Below are 26,229 nucleotides of genomic sequence, written 5' to 3'. Positions count from 1 at the left end.
ACCATGGCAACAGCTGATGAAATTTGATTTTGTAAGCAAAGCAGAAAGATAACCTAGGCTAATTCTCTTTTAATTTTTTAAAACATTTTGTACATTGTACTGCTAAGTTTTTAATGGTCAATTATTGTTTATAATAATGAATCAGATCGAAAATGAGAATTTGTGTTACAATACAATTGACAGTCTTTTAAGCATGTAAGTTGTTTCATTCAATGTTTTACTTTCAATTTGGTTTAGGTTCAGCCTAAGTTTTTTCTTACTGTTTTGATTTTTAATAATTTTACATTATAGTATTATACCATTCAATTTAATTGGAACATGAGAATTCAAATCTACCTCATTACGTGATATTATAATTTATTAGTCAGGTAAGGTACTCAACTTTGAACAACACATTTAGGCCTAATACCTTTGATACCTTCTGCTTCATCAATTGCCCACACTCTTGTGGGATGGATGGCGTCATAAAACTCAATACACCTAATTCAACACATAACCGTTTAAATGGCAGCGATCAAGTTAGCGTTTTCAGTAAAAATTCAAATTATCACCCATAAATTCATTTAGCTTACACTAAAATTCATTACACACATGTAAATTCATTTCAGTAACCGTTTTCAGTAAAAATTCAAATTATCACCCATAAATAAATTATAAATAATGAATAAATGAATAAATAATGAATATTATTCATCTACACTAAAATGCCATAATATGGCGCTCTCTTAAAGGCGGCCTCATCCAATAGCTTCAAATTAGGAGGCAGCTTGGTGAAGAATTTCTGGGCAGAAATCCTATAACTGGACTGTGATCGATGGAGGCGTCTCCTGAGAACATCTAACAACTCACGGTGTCTGGTGTTGTGGTAGTGGATGTCACTACTGGCAGCCAGAGTATGCTATATCCTTTTGACATACACCAAGCACAGGAGGATGTAATGGCTGATGATCGTCAGTACACCTAGGCGAGCAATGATGGGCTTACAGTATGCAAGATAAACGCGGTTATGACTTATGATTCTTACAGCGCTGTTTTGCAGCCTCAGATCATCAGCAACATCTGCCAAATGACCCCATAGGATCAATGACTCCATAGGTAATGTGGCGATGGAAGAGAGCTTGATACATCATTACAAGATTTGTTCTTTTCCATTGCCACATCACATATGGATTCCAAGATACCTCTCAGTCACCAGACCCCCCTCATCTTGAGCAGCAAGAAGCAAATGCGGGAGAGTCGGCTGGTTACCTGCTGTAAATGACTGTTCCAGCTGAGTTTTTTGTCCAAGACAAAACCCAGCAGCTTTACTGAATTCTGAGGGTCACGTAGTTCTCGTGACAAGCTGCAGATGATCCTTTGGGTCTTGTCTTCAATCAGCTGGAATCGATTAGCCATGAAGTGGAGATCGAAGGTGCTTCGCAGATGCCTCAAAAACCCGCTCAAGCTCAGCACCCGAAGATAGTAGAGATGTATAATCCGCAAACATCAGAGAGAAACCATGGTCGTTAAGGTCATTTCTACTAGGAACAGTGTAGGCCCAAGCACTGATCCCTGGGGAACACAATTTTATTCAATTCAATTTTCTTTCCATCCACGACCAGTCTTTACACTACGTATAGATTTCGTCATAAGAAATTAAACACAATCGTTCATAAAATAAATAACTAGTAGTTCTGTGAACAGTAGACCTCACGCAGTATTCTCATCCACAAGTACCTGATTGAAACTATAGACTTTATGGGAATAGAGCAATAGACTGGCTTCTCCACACATCTGTGTAATCACTTGTCAGCTGATTTATGATGAATAATTCTATAGTCTGATTTTACTCTAATATTGGCATATGAAGGAGGCTCCTTTTTCCTTTTATATTATCCTTCAAATGCAAAATTTCCAAAAAAAACTTGTATATACGTTGACGCGCAATTAAAAAAGGAACATACATGTCAAATTTCATGAAAAACTATTACCGCGTTTCGCCGTAAATGCGCAACATATAAACATTTAAACATTAAGAGAAATGCCAAACCGTCGACTTGAATCTTATAGCTCACTTCGCTCGGTCAATAATTTCTTCAGCATTATTTAGTTATTTTAATCATTTTTTATTTTATTTTCAATTACCTATTAAATTTGCTTTTCTAATGTGAGAATATTGATACTGATGGGCACGAATCATAAAAAAATATTGAAACCCTACCTTATAGAAATAGACACGGCCAGACATCTGTGTAATGCATGCAATGAATAATCCACTTGTCAGCTGATTGATTATGAATAATTCTATATTCTGATTGATCCTATCTTCAAAGTAGATGATTTATGTAGTGATATCAGAGTATGGAGGAATTCCTTTTCTTCTCATATTATACTTAAAATAAAAAAAACCTAAAACCTTAATAAAACTCAACTAAAACCAATACATCGACGCGCAGTTGAAAAAGGAATACTCCTGCCAAATCTCATCGAATTCTATCAAAGCATTTGGCCGTAATCACGTTACATACAGACAGACAAAAGAAAATCCGAGTTGAAACATAGACCTCACTACGTTCTCGGTCAATAAATCTGAGTAGGTACCCTTTCAAATTAGTATGTGACGAAATAATTTAAAAGGGTACTGAGATTTATATGTTTATTTATATAAGAAGTAGCCCTAAAGAAAAAAGACAACTATATCTACTTTGTAGTAAGGTACACTATAATTTCTATAAGAGTCTCTAAGTTCTTGAGTTTATTTCACTGCGTTTACCATATATGAATTTCGTTCGTAATAAGATGTTAGCGGTTTATTCTAAAATGTTTTACTTTCAGGTCTATTCAATCGATAGCCACAGATAAATGGTTGGACTGGGAATCGTTGACGATTCTTCCTGCGCCGATCAAGACCCGCATACTGCGCATGCTCAGCAAACGCGGTTTTCTGACCAGTGACGCAATGTCTGCACTTCTCACCAGTGACGTTCAAGATTTGAATCTGAGCGAATGTGTGGTTACAGACGGTCACCTAAAGCTGATCGCCAGGTGTAAGCGCATGCGTAACCTCAATATGAACAGAGGACGTTATCAAAATCATTCTTTCACTACTGAAGGTAGGAATATATTCACGTTTAAACTGATATTATTTGTTATAATTATTATTTAACGAAAATCCTAAATACATGCTGCAAATCACCCCGAAGACCTCTGCTACTGCAGACATTGACAACAGGGTTAACAGCTAGATGGAAATTCGATGAGAACTACTATCCAAAAATTAGTTGCCAGCCCGGGAATCGAACCCGGTACCTCCCAATTGCCAGTCAGGAATGCTTGCCCTTACACCAAACTGACAATCTCTGGATAGCAGCGCTCATTTTATACGAAGCCACAGCGGCCAACCAGTTACAGATGGAATTAAATAGAGAATGCATTTATTCAAATGCTAATTATTATATTATAATTATTATTTAACGAAAATCCTAAATACATGCTGCAAATCACCCCGAAGACCTCTGCTACTGCAGACATTGACAACAGACATTGACAATTCTCATCGAATTTCCATCTAGCTGTTAACCCTGTTGTCAATGTCTGCAGTAGCAGAGGTCTTCGGGGTGATTTGCAGCATGTATTTAGGATTTTCGTTAAATAATAATTATAATATAATAATTAGCATTTGAATAAATGCATTCTCTATTTAATTCCATCTGATATTATTTGCTATATTAAGCTTATGTAATAACATGGAACTCCCCCCCACCCCCGCCAATACACACAGATGGATGGTCTAGTAGGGGGATTCCAAAATATGTTGTATATTGTATTTCATGTTCGAGTAGCCTATCATGTTTTTTTTTTGAAAAATAATTGGTATCTTGAGAATGTCTATATAATGTGCGGAATTTGGAACAATCATCTACTTTAAGCAATTCAACCATAGCTTGAAAATTTTCCTGTTTCCGTGCCACACACGATTCGCACCGGTGGAGGCCCCTGAGAGACAAAGCTGGCCTTTGAACCATGTGGGGGTCGGGTCTCACTCCGTTCTTTTTCTTCTTATTCTTTTTCTATATGGTCATAATGTCTGGATTGATTGTTGATTTAGGTACAGTGTCTGGTAATGAGATTATTACTGCTATAGGTGCTTTAAGATCTGGCTGCTCTGAGGGCCCCGATGCAATACCTACATTTATTGTTAAAGGCTGTGCGGATGTTCTAGTAGCTCCTCTGCACTTTATTTTTAATCTATCTGTGAAAACTGGCAAATTCCTCTGAAGTGGAAACTGCTAGAATTACCCCTGTTTTTAGTCTGGTAAAAGAGCTGATATTAGTAATTTCAGACCAATTTCTATCTTAAATTGTTTTTCAAAAATATACGAAAAAGTTTTACATTCCTATTTTTAAACAGGTCAAGAGCATCATTGCGGATGAGCAGCATGGTTTTTTACCTGGTCGTTCAACTGTCACTAGCCTAATGACCTTTAGTGATAAAATATCTCAAGTTTTGGATGGGGGAGGCCGTGTAGATGTTATCTATACGGACTTATCCAAGGCTTTTGATACTATTAGTCATGGACTACTGTTGAAAAAGCTTAGGCGGATGGGTTTTATTGATAATTTAGTGAACCTCCTGCAGAGTTATCTGCAATCAAGAATGCAGTTTGTTAAAATTCAAAATTTCAAATCCAAATCATTCATAATGGGTTCCAATCTTGGCCCACTTTTGTTCCTCTTGTTTATAAATGATGTCCCTACTATTATAAAGAATTCGTCCTGCCTGATGTATGCAGATGACGTCAAATTGTTCAGGGAGATCAAGAATGTAAATGATGGGCTTGCTTTACAGGGCGATATCAACAATTTTTACCAATGGTGTGAAACTAATGGTCTGAAGATAAATGTTACCAAATGTAAGTTCCTAAGTTTCAATCGCCAATTGAGACCGTACATTAATATTTACCACGTAAATAACAGGCCATTGGAACAGGTGACGAATTTCAAAGATCTTGGAGTGAATTTTTCTTCAGATTTTTCCTTCAATTCTCACATTGATTCAATAGCTGCTAGGGCCAACCAACAAATGGGGTTTATTCTGAGGACCTGTTCGCCCTTTAGTGATGTAGAGCCTTTGATTCTGATTTATAAGTCACTAGTGAGAAGCTTGCTAGAATATGCCTCAGAGATATGGAATCCATATCATATGGATAGAATAAATGTTCTAGAACGGCTTCAAAATAAGTTTTTAAGAATCATGTTCTATAAGAAATTTAATCGTTTTTGTCCGTTTGATTTCCCAACAGAGTCACTGAGAACTTTATTCCATATTACATCATTAAAGTTAGGCGTGATGTTAGAGCACTTATTTTTCTTTTTGATCTCTTAAATAATGAAATTGATTCATCATACTTGCTATCTAAAATGAATATTTATATCTCACCTGTGGCTCGTCGATCTGAATTTTCTTTTCTGGTTCCTCGTTCCAGAACACTTAGAAATTACAATTCTCCTCTCAACAGAATTCAGAGAAGCTACAATAGTTTGTCTCAATACCTAGATCTCTTCTGGTTCTCTCGCGCTAGATTCCGAAAAGCTCTATACAATGGTCTGGTCTGAGCATTGATATTGTGATCTGGTCTACATCGATCATTTTTTCATGTATATGTGGGTGTGCATATGTTTTGGGACTTGGAACTCATTAATAAGTTATATTTTTGGTTATTTCATTCTTTTAATACTTGTGTTTTAGAATTTTATATTTTCCATTTTTGGACCTTCTATGAGTAATATTTCGATGCTTTGTATTCATCTCATCTTTTCTATTATTTTTTTTTTTAAATTATTGTATTTTTCCATATTATCATTTTGTACCTTATTACCATATGTAATAGGATAAATATTACCATTTGTACCTTATTTCTTTTTATGATTTTTTATAAGTTTTCTATATATTATATTTTAAAATTTTGCATTTTCTTGTAAAGGAGACATGTTTGGGGAAACCCGTTGTCTCCATTGTAAATGAATAAATAAATAAATAAATAAATAAATAAATAATCCTCAACAAAAAAAATGGTCACAAGCTGGCTAGAGGTGCTGGTTTTGAAAACCAAGTCTACTCGCTCTGATATTAAATCTGTTTGCTTAATCCAATAAATAAATCAGCCACTGTAAATTGCACTCTTGAAACTGCTGAACAGAGCATTCTAAAGAGAATGAGGCGAATATTATTATACGTCTTTGCTCAAAGGGGCTAATAGCACTTAGTGACATAGAATAAAACAATCTGTTCCCGTTTTCTCTTACAGTGATTATAGTACATGACACAATATCATTGAAAGAAAATCCAAAGTTATTTTTCATCTGTACTCATTTATTATTATTATTATTATGCGACAAATTCCCTTGTCTGGATATCGCCAAGTATTTACTTTGGATGCCGCACTAGATCCTCAATTCTTCGATTCTCCCAATTTTTTTTCATTCTGGCCTTTATAGCTTCTCTTCTTTCTTGGGAAAAGACCTCTCTTCTCCTCTTAATTTCTACTGGGCGTATTTCCCACTTTGCAACACTCCTTCTGAATTGGTTTCTGTCAAATATCATGTCATCATCGATCAATTCCTGCATCAGATAAGTCCTTCTGTAAATTTTTAATCCAATTTCCCCCCCGGTTTTTTGCTCTTTACAAAAAGTAGGATTCTCTTCGTCATTCAATCCCCCGGCAGTCTCATCAAATGCGCAATGAATTTTAATATCCTCCTTTTGATATCGGCAGATACTTTCGAGTATTTTTCCACAACGCAGTTCTTTTGCAGCCTATAATCTTCTTCCGTTTTCCTTAGACCAATATTATTCTCCTGATGATTTTCCTCTCCACACGACACAAATCCTCAATATCCTCCAGTTTGTTGATGTTCAAGGCTAAAATTTCACTTACAGCCCAATAATTTTCCCATATCGTGAATCTCAAAATCTGTTCGATTATAATTATCATTCTCCATCCATTAAAATCCATTATTAGTAATCAATTATTGTTCCACAATATTCCAATTCAATAAATCCTCGAAATTCATCCTACTAACTCTTTTTACAGCCCCGTAAGGTTTAAACTCAACTACTTGACCCATAATTTCACTGAAAAAAAAACATATATTCAATAATGAAAAATGCAACCACAAAAATTGAATCTTCAATGAGGTAACCGGAAAAGTCCAAATTTCAAAAGCTGGATTAAAAACCCTTGAGCCTCCACCAATACAGAAACATGGGTTTAATAATTACTGTGTTGTAATGTCTTACTTTGGATTTTATCGAGAGACAGTTCTTGTTGTAGATTTTCTATACTAAGCCAAATCCCTTTTGTGTTTCTCTCTCTCTCTCTCTCTCTCTCTCTCTCTCTCTCTTAGGGCTTCTTTTTCAGAAATCAATTCTCCAAGATATCATTTTAGGTATCAAATGTAGTCATTTATAATTAAATGATGGAATTTCCTGTTGTATTTATTAGTTTTGTTTTTTTGTGTTTCACAGAGCTGATGAATTTAATACCAAAAATGCCTCATTTGACGCAGTTGTTCACCGAAGGCAGTATGAGCATAACGGATGAAGTGATTGAACAATTGGCATCGAGCTGTGTTAAGTTGGCAACACTGGACGTTGGCAATTGTCCCCTGACTGACAAAGCCGCCCAAAGTATTGCCAAAATGTTACTGTTTTCTCTCAACCTTTCAAACACCAGGGTATGTGAATTTGGTTTAATTTATAATTTATACTACCTATTCAAAATTTGTAAAATATGTATTAATCTATAGCCAACTATATCATCCAAAATTAATTTAATATTTTCATCTAACTTGAATATTACTGTTTCGCGGTTTATTTTGTTAAACTTATCACTATAAATGATAATTTTCATAGCATTCGAATCACAGATGAGTAACATCACTTTAAAAACTGTCAACATTTTCTCATAAATAATAACACCAACACTTTGCATTCAATTAATGCTGACTGATGTGAGAATCTCAGTTTAGTGAAGAAGAAAAAAAAGAACAAGAAACAATATGGTAACGTTGCAGAGCTAGAAAATAATAGCGCTATATCTGGTTTGTAGAATTATAGACAAGGATAGCAACACCAATGTTAATCAAATACTGCCATTATAATGTTGATCTTACTATAATTATCTTGTATAGATGGCAATGGCAACGCTGTTATCCCATCTTTCTCCATTGCCATTATAATGTGTGGATCTCACTTCAACAATACTGAAGTCTGCCATTGACCGTGTAATACAGAGTTGATGATGATGAACTATGTTCCAGTTTTAATTTTTTTATTTATACATTGCAATCTAGTCTAAAAAGACTAATGAGCATTTTTTAAATATAATAAATAGTTTAATTATGTTAATAAGATAGGTAGTTCCCATCAGGACTAGATACTACTTCAATTCAATTCAATGTCAAACAAGATTTTGATTTTCTTGAGACAGAGTTTGCAACAATAATTTCAGCTCCAGTTGGTAAAAACCTTCAGAGATACAAGCATCATTGCATCAGTAGTCTGATAATGTCACATGACACTAATGTGGTTTGTGTGACGACATACAATTAGGCTATGTTCCCATGTTTTATTTATTCATTTGAAAATATACATATTTGAGGGCACCAGGAACTCAATGCCATACAAACTTCTAGCAACTAACTTAAAATTGACAAATATTGAAAATAAAAATATAAATAAATAATCATTTAATATAGATACACAGTTTTAAATGTGATTATTGTAAAGTTTCAATACTTTTGCCAGGTTTCTGATGCCGGAGTGTTTTCAATCGCAAACGGTGCCTGCAGTCGAACGTTGTCAGAGGTGAAGATGAACAATTGCCAGCTGATAACTGATGACGCAATTTGCAGTGTGGCTGAGAACTGTCCCAATCTGGAAATCCTTGTCTGTCATGGGTGTCCGCGATTAACAGGTAAAGTACCATTTAATTAGTGTAAAATACTAATTGAAATATTGTAAAATGAAAACTAGTGTAAGGCTGGTCACACACCAGTTAGTTAAGACAAGACAAGACATGATCAGACACGTTTAGTCACAATACTTCACATTCTGGTTTATGAAGACGTCAGTTTGAATATCAGTGTTACTTGTTTATAAATAAAGTCCCAACTGAATTCATTATTAATAGAATTACAAAATCCATAATGAATCTTATACTGGATTGGATTAGGATAAATATTTATTTTAATTCTCTATATCCATTATGTAGTGTTTCATTCTTTTTTTATAAATTAAAAAAATATTTGTCATGGCTTCCTAGAATTGGTCTTTTTGAGTTTGTCATTTGCTTGTGATTTTGTTACTTTGTCTTTTCGTTTGTAAGTATTGAGATGTGACCTGGTTTCCATAATTTTATTTATTCTAGTGATTTGAATAAGCTCTTTCTCTTTCTATTAACTTGAATTTGAATTTGAAGACATGTCTAATTGCAATGACTAATCAGTGTGTGTTGCGTCATAAGCAACTATGTGAAGTATTGTGACTAAACGTGTCTTGTCTTGTCTTGACTAACTGGTGTGTGCCTAGCCTAAAGGTAAAATTAAACAAAATAAGGCTGATCACACACCGATTAGTCAAGACAAGACTAATCACGTTTAGTCACAATACTTCACATAGTTGCTTATGGAGTCATGTCTAATTGCAATGACTAATCAGTGTGTGTTGCTTCACAAGCAACTATGTGAAGTATTGTGACTAAACGTGTCTGATCATGTCTTGACTAACTGGTGTGCGCCTAGCCTAAGGCTGATCACACACCGATTAGTCAAGACAAGACTAGTCACGTTTAGTCACAATACTTCACATAGTTGCTTATGAAGGCATGTCTAATTGCAATGACTAATCAGTGTGAGTTACGTCACTAGCAGCTATGTGAAGTATAGTGACTAAACGTGTCTGATCATGTCTTGTCTTGACTAACTGGTGTGCGCCTAGCCTAAGGCCCGCCGCAAAGTAGTCCCATGCTAATCCACGAAAAGCAACCCACACCGTGGGATGTTTTGTAAACCATTGCTAGGCTTCTCCAGACATCTGTGTAATGATAATAATACATGCAATGAATCATTCACTTGTCAGCTGATTGATTATGAATAATTCTATAGCAATGGTTTACAAAACATCCCACGACGTGGGTTGCTTTTCGTGGATTAGCGTGGGTCTACTTTGCGGCGGACCTAAGGCTGGTCACACACCGATTAGTCAAGACAAGACTAGTCACGTTTAGTCACAATACTTCACATTGCTGCTTATGACGCAACACACACTGATTAGTCATTGCAATTAGACATGACTCCATAAGCAACTATGTGAAGTATTTTGACTAAACGTGACTAGTCTTGTCTTGACTAATCGGTGTGTAACCAGCCTTAATCGGCATCAGGCCACGGCAGAGATATGGAAGTTATCTTCCAGGGAAACCCAATAAATTTTGCACCAGAATCTGGTCAAAATTTGGGACTTGAAAGTCTACCCAATTCACTGGAAAAATGCTCTGATTCACCCTATTCACTAGAAAGGGGATAAAACAAATCCTGATAATTACAGAGAAATCTCTCTCCTAGATTGTACCTATGAGGACCGGTTTCCGAGCTCGGGATTTAGATAAGTTCTAGACATTAAACAGCTTGAGTCAGAAAATTGGCTTTCCAAAGCGGGACGAAGTCGCAGTAAATAGTTGCAGCAAAATAAATCTTTATTTTCTCATTTCTATAATTGGAAACGTTTTTCCTTGATGAAGTGAAACATTCCCAAATAATTCAAAATAGCTGAAACTTTACACTATTTTCTCTTTATTTTATTTTGTGTTCAATTTTCTAGTTTTTCGAAATTTACGACAGTGTCTTTGACTATGACTACGACTACGAGCCAATTTTCTGACCCCAGGTGTTTAAAGTCTAGAACTTAGCTAAATCCTGAGCTCGGAAACCGGACATAAAACTCTTTACAGGATAATTTATCAAAGATCAGCTGGAGAAATAAATTGATTGATTGATTGATTGATTGAGTACTTTATTTATGTAGATTACAATATATACTGTCTTATACACTTATATACAGTAGCTTACAATACAGCAAAATTATAGATGAATTTACATGATATAGACTAAGAAAATAATTATTGAACTGTATATGATATGAATAAATAGGAGAATATCAGGGTGGATTTCGCCCATGGAGACGTTTGCCAGAACTAATAAATGAATTTATAATTATTTAAACAAAAATCCAAATAATTCATTAATCATTAGCATTTGAATAAATGCAGTATCTCAGTAATTACCATCTGTAATAAATGAATATTATGAAAAGTGACAAAAACCGTTTGTGATATCTTTTATAGACTAGAAACACCTATGATTGCATTCATATAAAGTCTCTTCTGAAGATCTTGAGAAATTTTGGACTACACCAGATTTAAAAATTTCACCAGATTTAAAAATTTAAAAAAATTAGACAAATTTAAAACTATATATTGGTGCGAATGATTGGACTAGCTTTCTCTTTCACAACCTCAATGATAGACAAGGGTAGCAACACCAATTTTAATGAAATACTGCCATTATATTATTCGAGATAAACTCCTCAAACTTCCACTATCCAATTCCTTGAGTGAAGAGGAGATCACTCGTTTTATTTGTCTCTTTGACATGCCATCTCGATATTTAGTGTAAATTTTATGATCGTGGAGTGGCCGTAGTCGAGTGGATCAGATGCTGGCTTCATGATTCAGAGGCCCGGGTTCAAATCCCGGCCCGGGCAAGATATTTATCTCGGGCCACTCCCGTGTTTCGGATGGACACGTTAAGCTGTCGGTTCCGGCTGCCAAAAAATCAGTCGTTAGGTCATGTCAGAGGCTCTGAAATTGATCAGTTGCGACCTGAAAACTCTGACACTAGACCTGGGCCAGCCAGGTCACTCGATATTATTATTGTAACGTGGATTGTCATGCCAATAGAGTGATATTGTAAATTGAGTGTGTAACTGAAGAATGTTGGAGTGACACATAACCTAGCTACATTTGGACTGTTGTATAAATTAGAATTGGAACCGTTTTGGGCTTATAAGCCTGTGGTACTTTTCTGTAAGTTGTGTATTTCTGAATGATTAAATAAATAAAAAAATAAAATATTTTCTTCAATCAATTTGGTTGATTGGAAAGCAATGATGCTAAGTAATCATAACACTTTAAAGTGAATTTTACTATAGAAAATTAAATTGTACGTTTTGAATATTGTATTGCGGGAATTTTATACATTAATTTCAGTATTTTTCTGTTTTTAGAACAATGTGAACACATCCTAACCTGCCTCCTTTCAAAACGGAACGTGAAGCATCTAACCTACACTGTCTTCTGAAACTTGAATCTCCAATATTCTAAAATTAAATTGTTATTTAAAAAAATGAATAGACTGTGGCAAGATTCACAAATATGGCAGCATTGGTTGTATGGGAACCTTTGGTGCTATATATTAGGAATTACTGACAGTTTAAAGTGTTGTTGAAAAACTGTCATTGGTGAGAGGTGTCATGTATTAAACACCTGTTGATGGCACCGATTTTTTAATACAGTATAGAAAGATGGAGATATTTATTTATTTATTTATTTATATATTTATTTTTTTTATTCATTCATTCATTTATTTATTTATAACAATAATTTATTCCTTGGGAATATATCTGTTTGTAATGAGATATTACCTTATATTGTCAGTTTTCCCATTAAGGCCCGGTTGCACAAATTCTGGTTAAATTTTAACCGTGATTAATTCAACGAGAACCAATCAGAGAAGGCTTTTTTGAAAAGACGGCTTTTGTTCCGATTGCACAAAAGCCGGTTAAATTTTAACCGTGATTAATTCCACGAGAACCAATCAGAGAAGCCGTCTTTTCAAAAACGCCTTCTCTGATGGGTTCTCGTGAAATAATCACGGTTAAAATTTAACCGGCTGTTGTTAATAACAACCGGGCCTTAATGTTAATAACATCAGTGTTGCCAATTCTGACAGTTTGATGTGAACCTCAGAATAGGGAAGAGGACTGTTGGCTGTCCTGTCGGCTATTAGTGCAAGAGAAGGAGAACACATGCGCACTAATATATTCATCTCTGTTTCAAAATATTCTCGCTATGAAATTATTTTGAAATTAATTATTTTAATGTGATTCAAATATATTCTTGTGATTGAATTAATTGTAGTAGTTCTAGTATCTCTTGGGAATAACCACTACCTCCGTAGACAATGCCATATTGCATTCGTGTGACGTCAGCACAGGTTGGGCTCCTACACCAATAAAAACACTAGCTGATATAGATCAGCTGAGATCAAAGAATTTTTATTGGTGTAGGAGCCCTACCTGTGCTGACGTCACACGAATGCACTACGGCTTTGTTTACGGAGGTAGTGGAATAACCCCAAGTTTCTAGAAATGTATCCGATCCGTATTCTATTTGACAGATCAGATAAAATGACACTTGATTCTAAATTAACAGAGGAAAAACTCATCTATAAATAGCTTTATATAAACCAGAATGGATGTTGAATAGGTAAAGCGACCCTTGATTTTAAATTAACAGAAGATAAACTCTATAAATAACTTTACATAAAACAGAAAAGATTTTGATCTCCACTAAACTGGAGGACCTGATATGGGTGCTCAAGGAATCTTGCAATTTTTCTTTTTCAAATAACTTTTTATCTAATTTATAAATTGAAAATTAGTTTGGCATCATTATTAATTGCGAAAATAATTCAAGAGAATAACAGACTCACAAAATATTATTCAAAGTAAAGAACACATTTTCATTCATTGTTTTGTTTTCAATATTATTTTATTACTATTGTACTGTTATATAACTTTAAAGTGAAAAAACACTCACATTCTTTGGTGTGGCGACGACTGTTTCGTGCTGGTTTTGAACATTCTCAAGCCAAACAGAAGTGAGGCTCAGTTCTCAGTTAACAACGAATTATTTTATTTTTATTTGTTGTAATTAACTGTGTTTTATTTTGCGATAAAATTTGTATTTGTTTAAAATATTTTATAAGTTGATGGACATGTGAATAAATTTAAATTTATACATTTTACTGTCTCAGTTACATATCATCCGCAACCTCATATTATCCGAAACCTAAGAAAATTCCTTACCGTTCATTAGAACTGGCCGTTTGAAAATTTGCAAATTTTATGTTTGAATCTGTATAACTAAACTCTGTGTAATAGCTAGGGGTGCCAGATTTGGCTCCGACATTTCTCAGGTCTAGCTCTACCGGTATCTATAGTGCAAATATCAGCCAAATATGAGAAACTTTTTGTTTTTCAAAATGCACGATGGTTAGTTCATGAGTTTTTCTCATGTTTTTGTGAAAAATAAAAATTGCTCAAACTTAGTGTTCTAATGGTCATCAATGCGAGAAACACGAGAAATGCGAGAATCTGGAATCAGATTTGCGAAATTCGGTACCGTTCAGGAGATATGTCTACTTGAAAATTTGCAAATTTTATGTTTGAAGCTGTATAACTAAACTCTGTGTATTAGCTAGGGGTGCCAAATTTGGCTCCGACATTTCTCAGGTCAAGCTTCATCTATGGTGCGAATATCAGCCAAATCTGAGATACTTTTTGTTTTACAAAACGCACGATGGGCCCATGAGTCCATGGGTTTTCTCATGTTTTTGTGAAAAATAGAAATTGCTCAAACTTCGTGACCTTATGCTCTTTGATGCGAGGAGCACAAATATGGAATCAGATTTGAGAAATTCAGTACCGTTCAGGAGATATGGCCTTTTGAAAATTTGCAAACTTTATGTTTGAAGCTCCTTACCTAATCTGATTATTGGCTATGGGCGCCAAATTTGGCTTAGATCTTGAATCTTGATGTCCAAACTCCGGCAATAGACTTAGTGTGTACTCAAATCATTTACAAGAAATTTGCCCCATTGCTATAGGTATAATGTTATTAATGGTATTTGAAAGAAATTAAGAAAACTAGTCACAAAATAGTATTGGTCCGATTTATTTTATACAAGTATATACAACGTTTTCATGAAGTAATGATCTAATCAATAATTGTAATATCAGATTTTTACTTTTACAACAATACAGTATACTTACTATTATTAGAGAATACTAATAATGTAAGTAGGATACTGTTGCTAAATATTAAAGAATTTATCGAATAAGTATAATAGAATAATAATAAGTAGTGTAATATTTTAAGACAGTTAAATACAGTATAATCAAAGCAATACAATAGAGATGTGCTGAAAGGTTTGAAATGAGTTTAAAAAACAACTCTAAAATCGTAATCTCTAGATTGTAAATTAAAATACATTCAAATGAAAGCAAACTGAGATCCAATATTGTAATTAATGAATTGAAATTGAAGTTCTAAATTAACAGAGCTCGATGATCGTATAAATCATGAATTTACTAATTAACAACAGAATAACTTCCAAGCTGGCTTAATAGAGTACATAAATTTTACAAAATATTTCTCATGTTTACAATGATAAATAAAATAATAAGAAAACAATATCTTTGTTTTCTTATTATGGAGAGATTTCACAACATCACCATCAATTCTACTAATTGATAAATAAAATGTTGGAACATTTTGTTGATAAAATGTTTTGAAAAAAGTGTACCTAGACTTTCAATTCCAGATATATTATAAATGGAGTTCTAAGTATACAACCAGAGACGAATAATGTAACGAAGAAAATGTTGAAGAGTGCAAAATCAATTTATATGAAGCCCTTCAATGTAATGCTAAGTACAATAAATACAAAATTTACTAATCAAACAAACATGTTAAAAGCACTCTCAAACAATTCAATCAATAAATGAAATAAAATTCCCATCAAGAGTTTTAGAATATAATAATATCCTTATTTATCACATGGAAAGACCACAGAGTAATTTCCAAACAAATTAATTATTTACTGTAAATAAATTACATTATAAGAACATGCTTTCTTGAATCCAATCATTTCTAGAAATTGTCAAAGAAATTAATTTCTAAACATCGTTTATTAAAATCAAAATCATCCATCTGCAGGAAATTCAATTTACTATATAAATTTTTTTCCAAATCGAAAAATTCTCCTAAATAAATAAATACAGATTCCATTGATATCAATCTTTTCAAAAACTAAAAGCACTGAGATCGCAATGTCAGACAATATCAGTCTGTTAAGCTGCGTTTACACCAAAGTTATTAACAAAATTTTTATTTTTTCCGTCCTTATAGATTCTATTAGATTAAACGGAGCTTGACAAACACATATGCACATCATGTGTATGATAAGTTATGTTCAATTCAATAGAATCTATAAAGACGGAAAAATAAACATAACTTTGGTGTAAACGCAGCTTTAATAAACTACTAACTAAAGTCACAAACACTATAATTACATAACTATAGTAAACTTCAGTTACAATTAGCATATACACATTCCTATAGTTAACGGTAGGCCTACTGCAAATATTTTTAAAAATAAAACATCTGAATTTTATTTTACTAACACTGTACATCTCAAGGGGGGTTTTCGTTTGTGCGTAAATGTAGTGTCGTGCTCGAAAACAAATGGCCAACTGTTTCTGTGTTAAGGCTAAAAATAAACTTTCTACTCGTGATATTTTTCTATGTTTTTCGATTTGTATATCATCAAGCTATCAAAATGAAAAATTTTTCTCAGGACATTTTTCTCCGGTCATTACTTTTTGAGATATGAGCGCCTGAAGTTTGAATTTTTGGAACAGAACATTTCAAATTCGGTAAGATATAAATCCATGAGATTTAGAGGATGGATTCTTCATGGTATTGTTGATCTAGTAGAACAAAAATTTCCTGAAAATATCAATTTTGAAAAAGTTATTCAATTTACCAAAAATAACTCAACTAAAAGTTATTTTTAGTAAATTGAATAACTATCTTAAAAATTGATATTTTCAGAAATTTTTTGTTTTACTAGATCAACAATACCATGAAGAATCTATCCTCTAAATCTCATGGATTTATCTCTTACCGAATTTGAAATGTTCTGTCCCAAAAATTTAATCTTTAGGCGCTCATATCTCAAAAAGTAATGATCAGAAAAAATTTTTCCTGAGAAAACATTTTCATTTTGATAGTTTGATGATATACAAACGAAAAACTTTGAAAAATATCACGAGTAGAAAGTTTATTTTTATCATTTGCACAGCTTTAAATCATAGGAGCATTACGGACATTTACGACAGTTACGCATAAACGGTAGCCCACCTTTTCAGATTTTTTTTCAGAAGATCTCACTACAGTTTTTTCTTGGCTTATGATACCTACAAAAATTTCAACTTGTGTAAGTTATAGCATAGAGAAACGATAGCATAAGTAGATATCCCATGGTATAGGGCGTTTATGTTGCAACTTTTACTGTTATCTCAAGCCGATAGTTCACGTAGTTCTTTCTCATGTAGCTGTGTGACGCTGGTAGTCTTTCAAATTGTGCCGTTCATACACTCTCACCCCAACAAAACAGTAAAAATTGACAATAATCGACAGTAATCGGCTTGAGATAACAGTAAAAGTTGCGACATAAACGCCCTATACCATGGGATATCTACTTACGCTATTGTTTCTCTATGGTTATAGTGAGGTACACAATATAATGGCAGTGGAGAAATATAGGAGAGCAGTGCTGCCGATTCTCTGCCTTGCCACTGCCTACTATAGACGATATCTGATACCAGTATATCTGATGAAATATTAACTGTTCATTGTTGTTTAAAATGATCAATGATATTTTATTCGTAACAAGAATATATATTTTTCAATGATTGAATAATAAATTTTAATTGATATTAAATCCGATTCTCTGCCTTGCCACTGCCTACTATAGACGATAGCTGATACCAGTATAACTGATGAAATATTAACTGTTATTATAATATTATGTCTGTTCTGCTTTTCCTGACTTGTATTTGTTATTTAAATTGTAGCCTTCCTCGCTATTCCTTGGTTTTCATCATCTTTATTTATAAAATTAAAATTATTTATAATTTAGTTTTCCACTTTTTTTTATCCCTTCTTAATGCATAAGAATTATAGATTCATCATTGAAAATTATTTTAATGTAGTTTAGATCTTTAATAAAAATTTAGATCTCTTTTTATAATTATAGATATAACGCATATGTTATGATAACTCGAGCTTACGCACAGGCCTTAGTTGCTTATGTAAGCTCTTTCCTATCTGATACAAGAATTTTATGCAAGAATAAAATTGTGATAGCTCAAGAGTTTTATTGTTTAGTATAGTTCTATATTTTGTTGTTTGATTTTAGTAAGTATGTTAATTCGTTTCTTGAATTGTATAAACTTTATTGCTTAAGATTCTATGTAACTGCTTTGAATTGTATTCAGAAGGAAAAAATAAATTGAATTGAATTGAACTATTAATTGTTGTTTAAAATAATCAATGATATTTTATTCGTCACGAGAATATATATTTTTCAATGATTGAATAATAAATTTTCATAATTGAGATTAAATATTTTCTTAATTATATTTCTACATTGTTGAAAAGCTATCTGGCTACAGAGCAAAGTTAGAAAGGAAAAGTGCTATCTGCTTTGTCGAATGATAGACAAGGATAGCAACACCAATGTTAGTCAAACACTGCCATTATAATGTGGACCTCACTATACACTAAGAGCTTGTTCACATGACAGCGACTTACGCTCGGTTGTCGCGCGGCTCGATTTGCCAGTCTCGTACACATGACAGCGATTCATGAGCGATTTGCCCTCGGTTAAGTCTGAGATTACAACCGCCGCGATTCGCCGTCGACTACTAAAACCGAGCGATCGCGCGACAACCGAGCGTAAATCGCTGTCATGTGAACAGGCTCTAAGCCACACATCATTAATTCTACTTGGCTTACGATGCCACAAGAGTTTCAACTCGTAGACTGTATTCTGTAAGGTAATTGATTTTCAGCTGAATGAGACTCGACTAAGGCTAGTTACATACACATCGATTTTTGGTCTTACGACTTTTTTCCGTCCTTATCAATTCTATTAGATTAAACAGATGATGTTTGTCAAGTTCCATTCAATCAGATAGAATTCATAAGGACGGCAGAAAAATCGTACGTCCAAAAATCGATGAGGGTGTGATCACACTGATTGCGTATATGTGCAAGTGCAAGCTTGGTTATCATGACCAATCGTGCAGATGAGAAACAAAATCTGGAAAGATCAATAGGAACATCCACACTGAACACTCGCACTTTCTGGTTGCGTTCAGTGTGACCAGCTACAAGCAAGTCACTCACAACGTGTTTCAATGGCACTTTTCAAAATTTGTTTCATGATCTGACGTGCACATGCGTTCAATGTGCTCACACTCCAACGTTAATCGGTTCATCGGTTTATTGCAATGCATTGGTTTATCAAGATTTTTTTATGGGTTAATCTGAAATAATAATAGTATAACGTTGTCTACTAACGCTTTTCCAGCTTATCAACTTTTCCGTGTCACGTTTTTAGATTCTTGAAAAACTTTCAACTTCATTTTATTCATGCAAATTGAATGAACTTGAAATATTTAACAACATCATTATTTAGAATCGGTGATTCATTCGCTATGAGTATGGAGAATTGTAAAGTTCTAGGTCAATCTTGAGGGGATTAAACGACGATGTATTTGAAGATACAGTGAATAAACTGTATGCTCAGTGTGGTTACTCTATCACATTCTTACTAAACGTGACGTCACGCTGGTGTTCCCCCCACCACTTCGAATCTATGAGTGATCCTGTGAGTGATCAACCTTCTGTCTACTAACGTTGATCACACCCTAAATCTCTGAACTTCAACTCGGCCGATGATATCTGTTGTGCAGTCTGTTTTCAGCGAGATTTGTCACCAACTTTCACTTGGCCATTATTTTGGGCGGAGCGTCGAACATATCTCCAATGCCTTCTCCATCGTTCAAGTTGTACAGGAAATCCCTGCTGCGAGGTGGCGGGCTTAACCTTATCAATGGCGTGAACAATCCTGAAAATAAGATAATTAAAATACAATTTATTTTAAAAATACAGTACTACAGTGAGATAGACAGTGAGTCTTTCAGCATCTATATATATAAAAGCGAAATGGCACTCACTCACTCACTGACTGACTGACTGACTCACTCACTCACTCACTCACTCGCAGAACTAAAAATCTACCGGACCAAAAACGTTCAAATTTGGTAGGTATGTTCATTTGGCCCTTTAGAGGCGCACTAAGAACGGATTTGGAAAAATTTTCAAAGATACGCACAAAATCTGCGTTTTTCCAGCGTTTTTTAGCGTTTGCTCAGCTTTATCGAGAACAAATGAACAGAAAATGTTCAAATTTACTACAAAAGCTCAGCTGGGGTGTAATAATGTTAGGAGAAATTTGAAATAACGCCAAAGATACGCCCAAAATTAGCGTTTTTTTTGCTTTTTCACCCTAGCTTAGCTAGGGTGAAATAATTTTGTGTTAGAAGGAATTTCCAATAACGTCAAAGATAAGCCCAAAATTAGCGGTTTTCCAGAGTTTTTTTTTCTTTTTCTCAGATTTATCGAGAACAAATGACCAGAAATTGTTCAAATTTAGTACAGAAGCTAAGCTAGGGTGAAATAGTTTTGTGTTGGAAGGAATTTGAAATAACGCCAAAGATACGCCCAAAATTAGCGGTTTTTGCGTTTTCTCAGTTCTTTCATCATTTTTTTTTTTTTTTGCTTTTTGTCAGATTTATCGAGAACAAATGAACAGAAAATGATCAAATTTAGTACAGAAGCTAAGCTAGGGTGAAATAATGTTGTGTTAGAAGGAATTTGAAATAACGCCAAAGGTACACCCAAAATCTGCGTTTTTTGCGCTTTCTCAGCTTTATCGAGAACAAATGAACAGAAAATGTTTAAATTTACTACAGAAGCTCAGCTGGGGTGTAATAATGTTGTGTTAGAAGGAGTTTGAAATTAACGTCAAAGATACGCCAAAAATTAGCGTTTTTTTTTTTTTTTTTTTTTTTTTTGCTTAGCTAAGCTAGGGCGAAATAATTTTGTGTTAGAAGGAATTTGAAATAACGCCAAAGATACGCCCAAAATTAGCGGTTTTCCAGAGTTTTTTTTTCTTTTTCTCAGATTTATCGAGAACAAATGACCAGAAATTGTTCAAATTTAGTACAGAAGCTAAGCTAGGGTGAAATAGTTTTGTGTTGGAAGAAATTTGAAATAACGCCAAAGATACGCCCAAAATTAGCGGTTTTTGCGTTTTCTCAGTTCTTTCATCAAGGGAGGAAGTACTTTGACTTTCTAATGGAATGAAGCAAGCTCAAATGAAAAATGCAGGCGAGCGAAGCGAGCCCGCTGATCCCATTTTTGGACGATTCAGTCGAGGGTCCAGGGGGCGGAGCCCCCTGGCTAGACGGATATGGCAAGCGAAGCGAGCCTGACGGTTAGTTCCTTACATAACAACAATCAGTGAGAGTTGCCTTTGTAAATAAATAAATGTTAACACATCATACCGTATCTAAATGTTGGCCCATTCGCTGGCCCAGCCAAAAATTTGACCAGTGCTAAAAATCGGAGCGAAGGCCAGCGTTGGCAAACCACCCATCCACACACATTGGCCTTCATTGGGCCAACATGTAGACGCATGAATCACTTCTTACAGCTCAGTTAAACAGTACATTAGTTTTCCTCAAATGTTCATAACACCAATGTTAACGCATTGATTTCAGTTAAAAAGTACGTTTTAATTGCGCTCAGTTACAAAACTTAGTGCCGGTTGCACAAAAGCCGATTAAATTTAATCGTGATTAATTCCACGAGAACCAATAAGAGGAACCTTTAAAAAAGCCTTCTCTGTATGGTTCTCGTGAAATTAAACACGGTTAAAATGTAACCGGCTTGTGTGCAACCAGACCTTAGTTGGATTGTATAATGTATTTGACATGTCGTACACCGTTTGAGGTTTGCTCATCATATGCGGTTTTATACGATGAAATAACAATAACAATAACAATGTTTACAATTTAGATTTGTAAAGAGAAACAGGGTATTGAGAACACTGTGAATGTTGAAGGCAGTTGAATCTCTAACTGAGATTACATGATGAAGAATAATCATTATTTCAAAAAATCAACTGAATATAAGTTTAAATTATATACTTGAAACTATTTTAAAGTTTTTTAAAATAAAGGGTACTTCAAGATTTTTATATTGTTTTTATTAATTTATTAAAAGTAGCCCATGTGAGTCAAGTGTTTTTAGTACGATATATTTATTAAAATTGAAATTTAAATTTGCGCTCTGTTACATATTTTAGTTTGATTGTATAATGTTAACAATTTAGATTTGTAAAGAGAAACAGGGTACTGAAAACACAGTGAATATTGAGGGCAGTTGAATATCTAACTGGGATTACATGATGAAGAATAATCATTATTTCAAAAAATCAACTAGATATAAGTTTAAATTATATACTTGAATTCTCACACGTGTACACTACTTGACCTAATTTCTTTGAAATGTACAACTCTCCATCAGAAACTTTGAGATAATCAACTGAGAATAAAAGACTTGAATTCTTACAATTGAAGACCTAATTTTTAAAAATATATTCAAAAAATCTGGTGTGGCGCACTCACACAACTTTCCTTGCCGTTATGAAAATTGATCACCTGACGCTAGTGTTCCCGCGCATCTGAAGTCTACTATTCAGTGATTTGAGCCAGCTGGTGACAGGGTAATAACGCTGGAGACACACATGAGGTCTGCTATCTCTTCATAGTGAATGATTTAATAGAATCAACAATAATTTGCACTTGAATAATCACATTTTCTCGAATTTAAAGCTTATTTTCAATTTTAGGTGAAAATGTTACTGAACATTAATTGTAGAGATTTTCATGCTCAATCTACTCCACTTGATTTTTTTTGTTTCAATTGTATCTGAAGCCTGATAATTGGGATTCTATCTGCATTGATGGGGCGGAGCTCCTGAAATTTTTACAGATATGGGACTTGTGGCGGTTGATAGAGCTTATCGATGACTATTTTAGGTATGAATTTGATCAAAATCGTTGGAGCCGTTTCCGAGAAAATCACGAAAACCCCTGTTTTTGACAACATTTTCGCCATTTTAGCCGCCATCTTGAATTGCATTTGATCGAAATTGTTCGTGTCGGATCCTCATAGTGAAAGGACCTTAAGTTCCAAATTTCAAGTCATTCCGTTAATTGGGAGATGAGATATCGTGTACACAGACGCACATACACTCATATACACACACACACACACACACACACACACACACACACACACACACACACACACACACACACACACACACACACACACACACACACACACACACATATACAGACCAATACCCAAAAACCAGTTTTTTGGACTCAGGGGACCTTCAAACGTATAGAAATTTAGAAATTGGGGTACCTTAATTTTCTTCGGAAAGCAATACTTTCCTTACCTATGGTAATAGGGCAAGGAAAGTAAAAATTAGCGAATATGAACTAAAAAGTTAATTTTAAATTATTAGAAGATGAGAAATAACCCATTTTTTGAACATGTAAAAATTAATCAAAATTTGAAGTATAGTTTCGGTTAAGCCTATTGTTCTCTCTCGATCATAACTATATGAAATTAAAATGAAAATTCATTCATTTTGCCATAAAATAATACATTTTGATAAAATAAAAATATTTAACTTACAAAATGGCACTACCGGCAAAGAACAACTTGTGCGCCGGCAGTGAGTTCGAACAACTAGGTACAGCAAACATGTCAATAGAAAAGAAAATATATATCTCTTTTCTGTATAGGGCTACTTGTAATATAAATTGAAAGAAAAATAAAAATCTCAGTACCCTTTTTGAATTATTTTATCACAACATGTTTCAACATTGATGCCATTTTCAAGTGATATCACTTAAAATATAATAAGTGATGTATATATCACTTTAAAAGAAAATATAGCTTATTCAAACCACTAAAATGAACAAAATTACGGAAACTAAGTCACATCTCAATCTTTACAAATGATAAGTAACAAAATTACTAGCAAATGACAAATTTAAAAAATTACAAGGAAGCTATGACAAATTATTTTTGAAAATTATAACACAAGATTGAAACACTACATATAGTCCAGTCAATAGGCTATAGACATAAAAATCTGGTGTGGTAAACTCACACAACTTTCCTTGCTCATATTTGAAACTACGATCAGACTTCTGTATATGTGTATATAAAATTGTTTTCAGAGAACTTTTTCTATGTGTGAATTGTGAAATTCGATGATTTTTTTAAAGTCGCAAAAACAGCTGTTCTACACATGAAATATCTCGACTATGTGTTCTTTTTATGAACTGCGCTACCTACCTACCTCATGCACGAGAAGGAGGTTACTAAGTCCATTTATCAAGGATGGGGTAGACCCCCCATTGATTTCCCAGGAAGGAGACTCATGCCAGTTGATAGAGCTGATAAATAACTATACAGGGTATGAGTTTGAAAAAATCGGTCAAGTTATTTTTGAGAAAATCGTGAAAAACATGGTTTTTTAGTAATCATCCGCCATTTTTCTCAAGAATATTACGGAGCTCCTGCAATTTTCACAGAAATGAGACTCATGTCAGTTGATAGGACTTATAAATAGCTATCCATGGTATAAATTCGAAGAAAATAGAGCCGTTTTCGAGAAAACCGTGAATAACATGGTATTTTAGTGATTATCCGCAATTTTTCTCAAGAATATTACGGAGCTCCTGAAATTTTCCCAGAAATGAGACTCATGTCAGTTGATAGGGCTTATAAATAGCTATTCATGATATAAATTTGAAGAAAATCGTTAGAGCCGTTTTCGAGAAAACCGTGAGAACATGGTTTTTAGTAATTATCCGCCATTTTGAATTCAATTCTATTGAATTTGTTATTGTCGGATCCTCATGGTATAAGGACCTTAAGTTTAAAATTTCAAGTCAATCGGTTGATTAGGAATGGAGTTATCGTGTTCACAGACATACACACACACACACATAGACACACACACACAGACCAACAACCAAAAATCATGTTTTTGGACTCAGGTGACCTTGAAACGTATAGACATTTAGAAATTGGGGTACCTTAATTTTTTTCGGAAAGCAATACTTTCTTTACCTATGGTAATAGGGCAAGGAAAGTAAAAAGGGGTGTGCTTGCAATTTATATTGTAATACTGATTTTCTTTTCAAACTAATATGAATGAATTCATGAATAATTGAGGTTGAAATAGACATTGTCATTTAGTAAAAACTAAACAGTAATAATTGGATGAATAGGGGAAAGTTTTGGGCTAGGCCTGTTGGTCCTTATCTGATCTTATCAGTTATGGTTTATGTACTATGAAACGTAAATAAATAAATTGAAAATTGAAATGCATACCTGAGGTAAGCTCATCCATGAAATCAGTGGCAAGAATGCTATCTTCGTTGGATTTTCCCTCTTCGTCTACTTCAAGCGTCAACTGCAGGTCCACATCTATGTCTTCATCTAGTCTTTTCGACTTTTCCGCCTTCGTTGAATAAGTTAGTTTGTTAACATTTAAAACAGTTGACATCTGGTACTTGTGGATGAGAATACTGCGTGAGGTCTACTGTTCAAGAACTTCTAGTAAACAAAAGATTGCATCTTAATTATGAAAATTCATTATAAAACTATTGAAAAATATAATTTATTGCTTAATAAAATATAATTGACCATTTTAAACGAGAATGAACAGTTAATAATTATTACATCAATAAACCTGTATCAGCTATCGTCTATAGAAGGCATTGACAAGACAGAAGATCGGTAACGTCGATCTCCTATCTTTCTCCACTGACATTATAACGTGGACCTCACTATAGGAATTCATAGATCATTGATAGCCTATACACATATGTTGTAAAACCGAAACCGGTCTTTCTAAGTATCAAAAAATCTGTGGTTTTTGACAATTTTCAAGTATTTTTATTTAATTTAAAATAATTGTGAGTAGTTACACACTGAAGATGACAACATAGGTGTTGAAGCATGTATGTAACTTTTCAACGAATTAACTTAATTTTTATTAAATTAATCTAATTTTTATTAAATTAATCTAATTTTCAACGAATTAATTAACTTT

The 26,229-nt window shown here is 33.9% G+C and overlaps 1 protein-coding gene across 1 annotated transcript; it reads left to right on the top strand.

Annotated features, from left to right (window-relative positions):
- Nucleotides 1-15: 15 nt before the first annotated feature.
- Nucleotides 16-12,627, top strand: LOC111054214 (protein AMN1 homolog). The gene is made up of 5 exons (XM_022341223.2): nt 16-195; nt 2,815-3,092; nt 7,508-7,716; nt 8,789-8,957; nt 12,326-12,627. The coding sequence occupies exons 1-5, from the start codon at nt 137-139 to the stop codon at nt 12,397-12,399; spliced, it is 789 nt and encodes a 262-aa protein (XP_022196915.2). The 5' UTR covers nt 16-136; the 3' UTR covers nt 12,400-12,627.
- The last annotated feature ends 13,602 nt before the right edge of the window (nt 12,628-26,229 follow it).

This window comes from Nilaparvata lugens, chromosome 10, assembly GCF_014356525.2.
Source record: "Nilaparvata lugens isolate BPH chromosome 10, ASM1435652v1, whole genome shotgun sequence".
NCBI classification, from domain to species: domain Eukaryota; kingdom Metazoa; phylum Arthropoda; class Insecta; order Hemiptera; family Delphacidae; genus Nilaparvata; species Nilaparvata lugens.
This window is presented reverse-complemented; position numbering and strand designations above follow the sequence as displayed.

Bases quoted from the DNA above. Each gene is read 5' to 3' on its own strand.
- LOC111054214 (XM_022341223.2), top strand. From the start codon at position 137: ATGAATCAGATCGAAAATGAGAATTTGTGTTACAATACAATTGACAGT. The intron at 196-2,814 runs GTAAGTTGTTTC...TTTTACTTTCAG, and splicing joins ATTGACAGTCTTTTAAGCAT to GTCTATTCAATCGATAGCCA. The intron at 7,717-8,788 runs GTATGTGAATTT...TACTTTTGCCAG, and splicing joins TCAACCTTTCAAACACCAGG to GTTTCTGATGCCGGAGTGTT.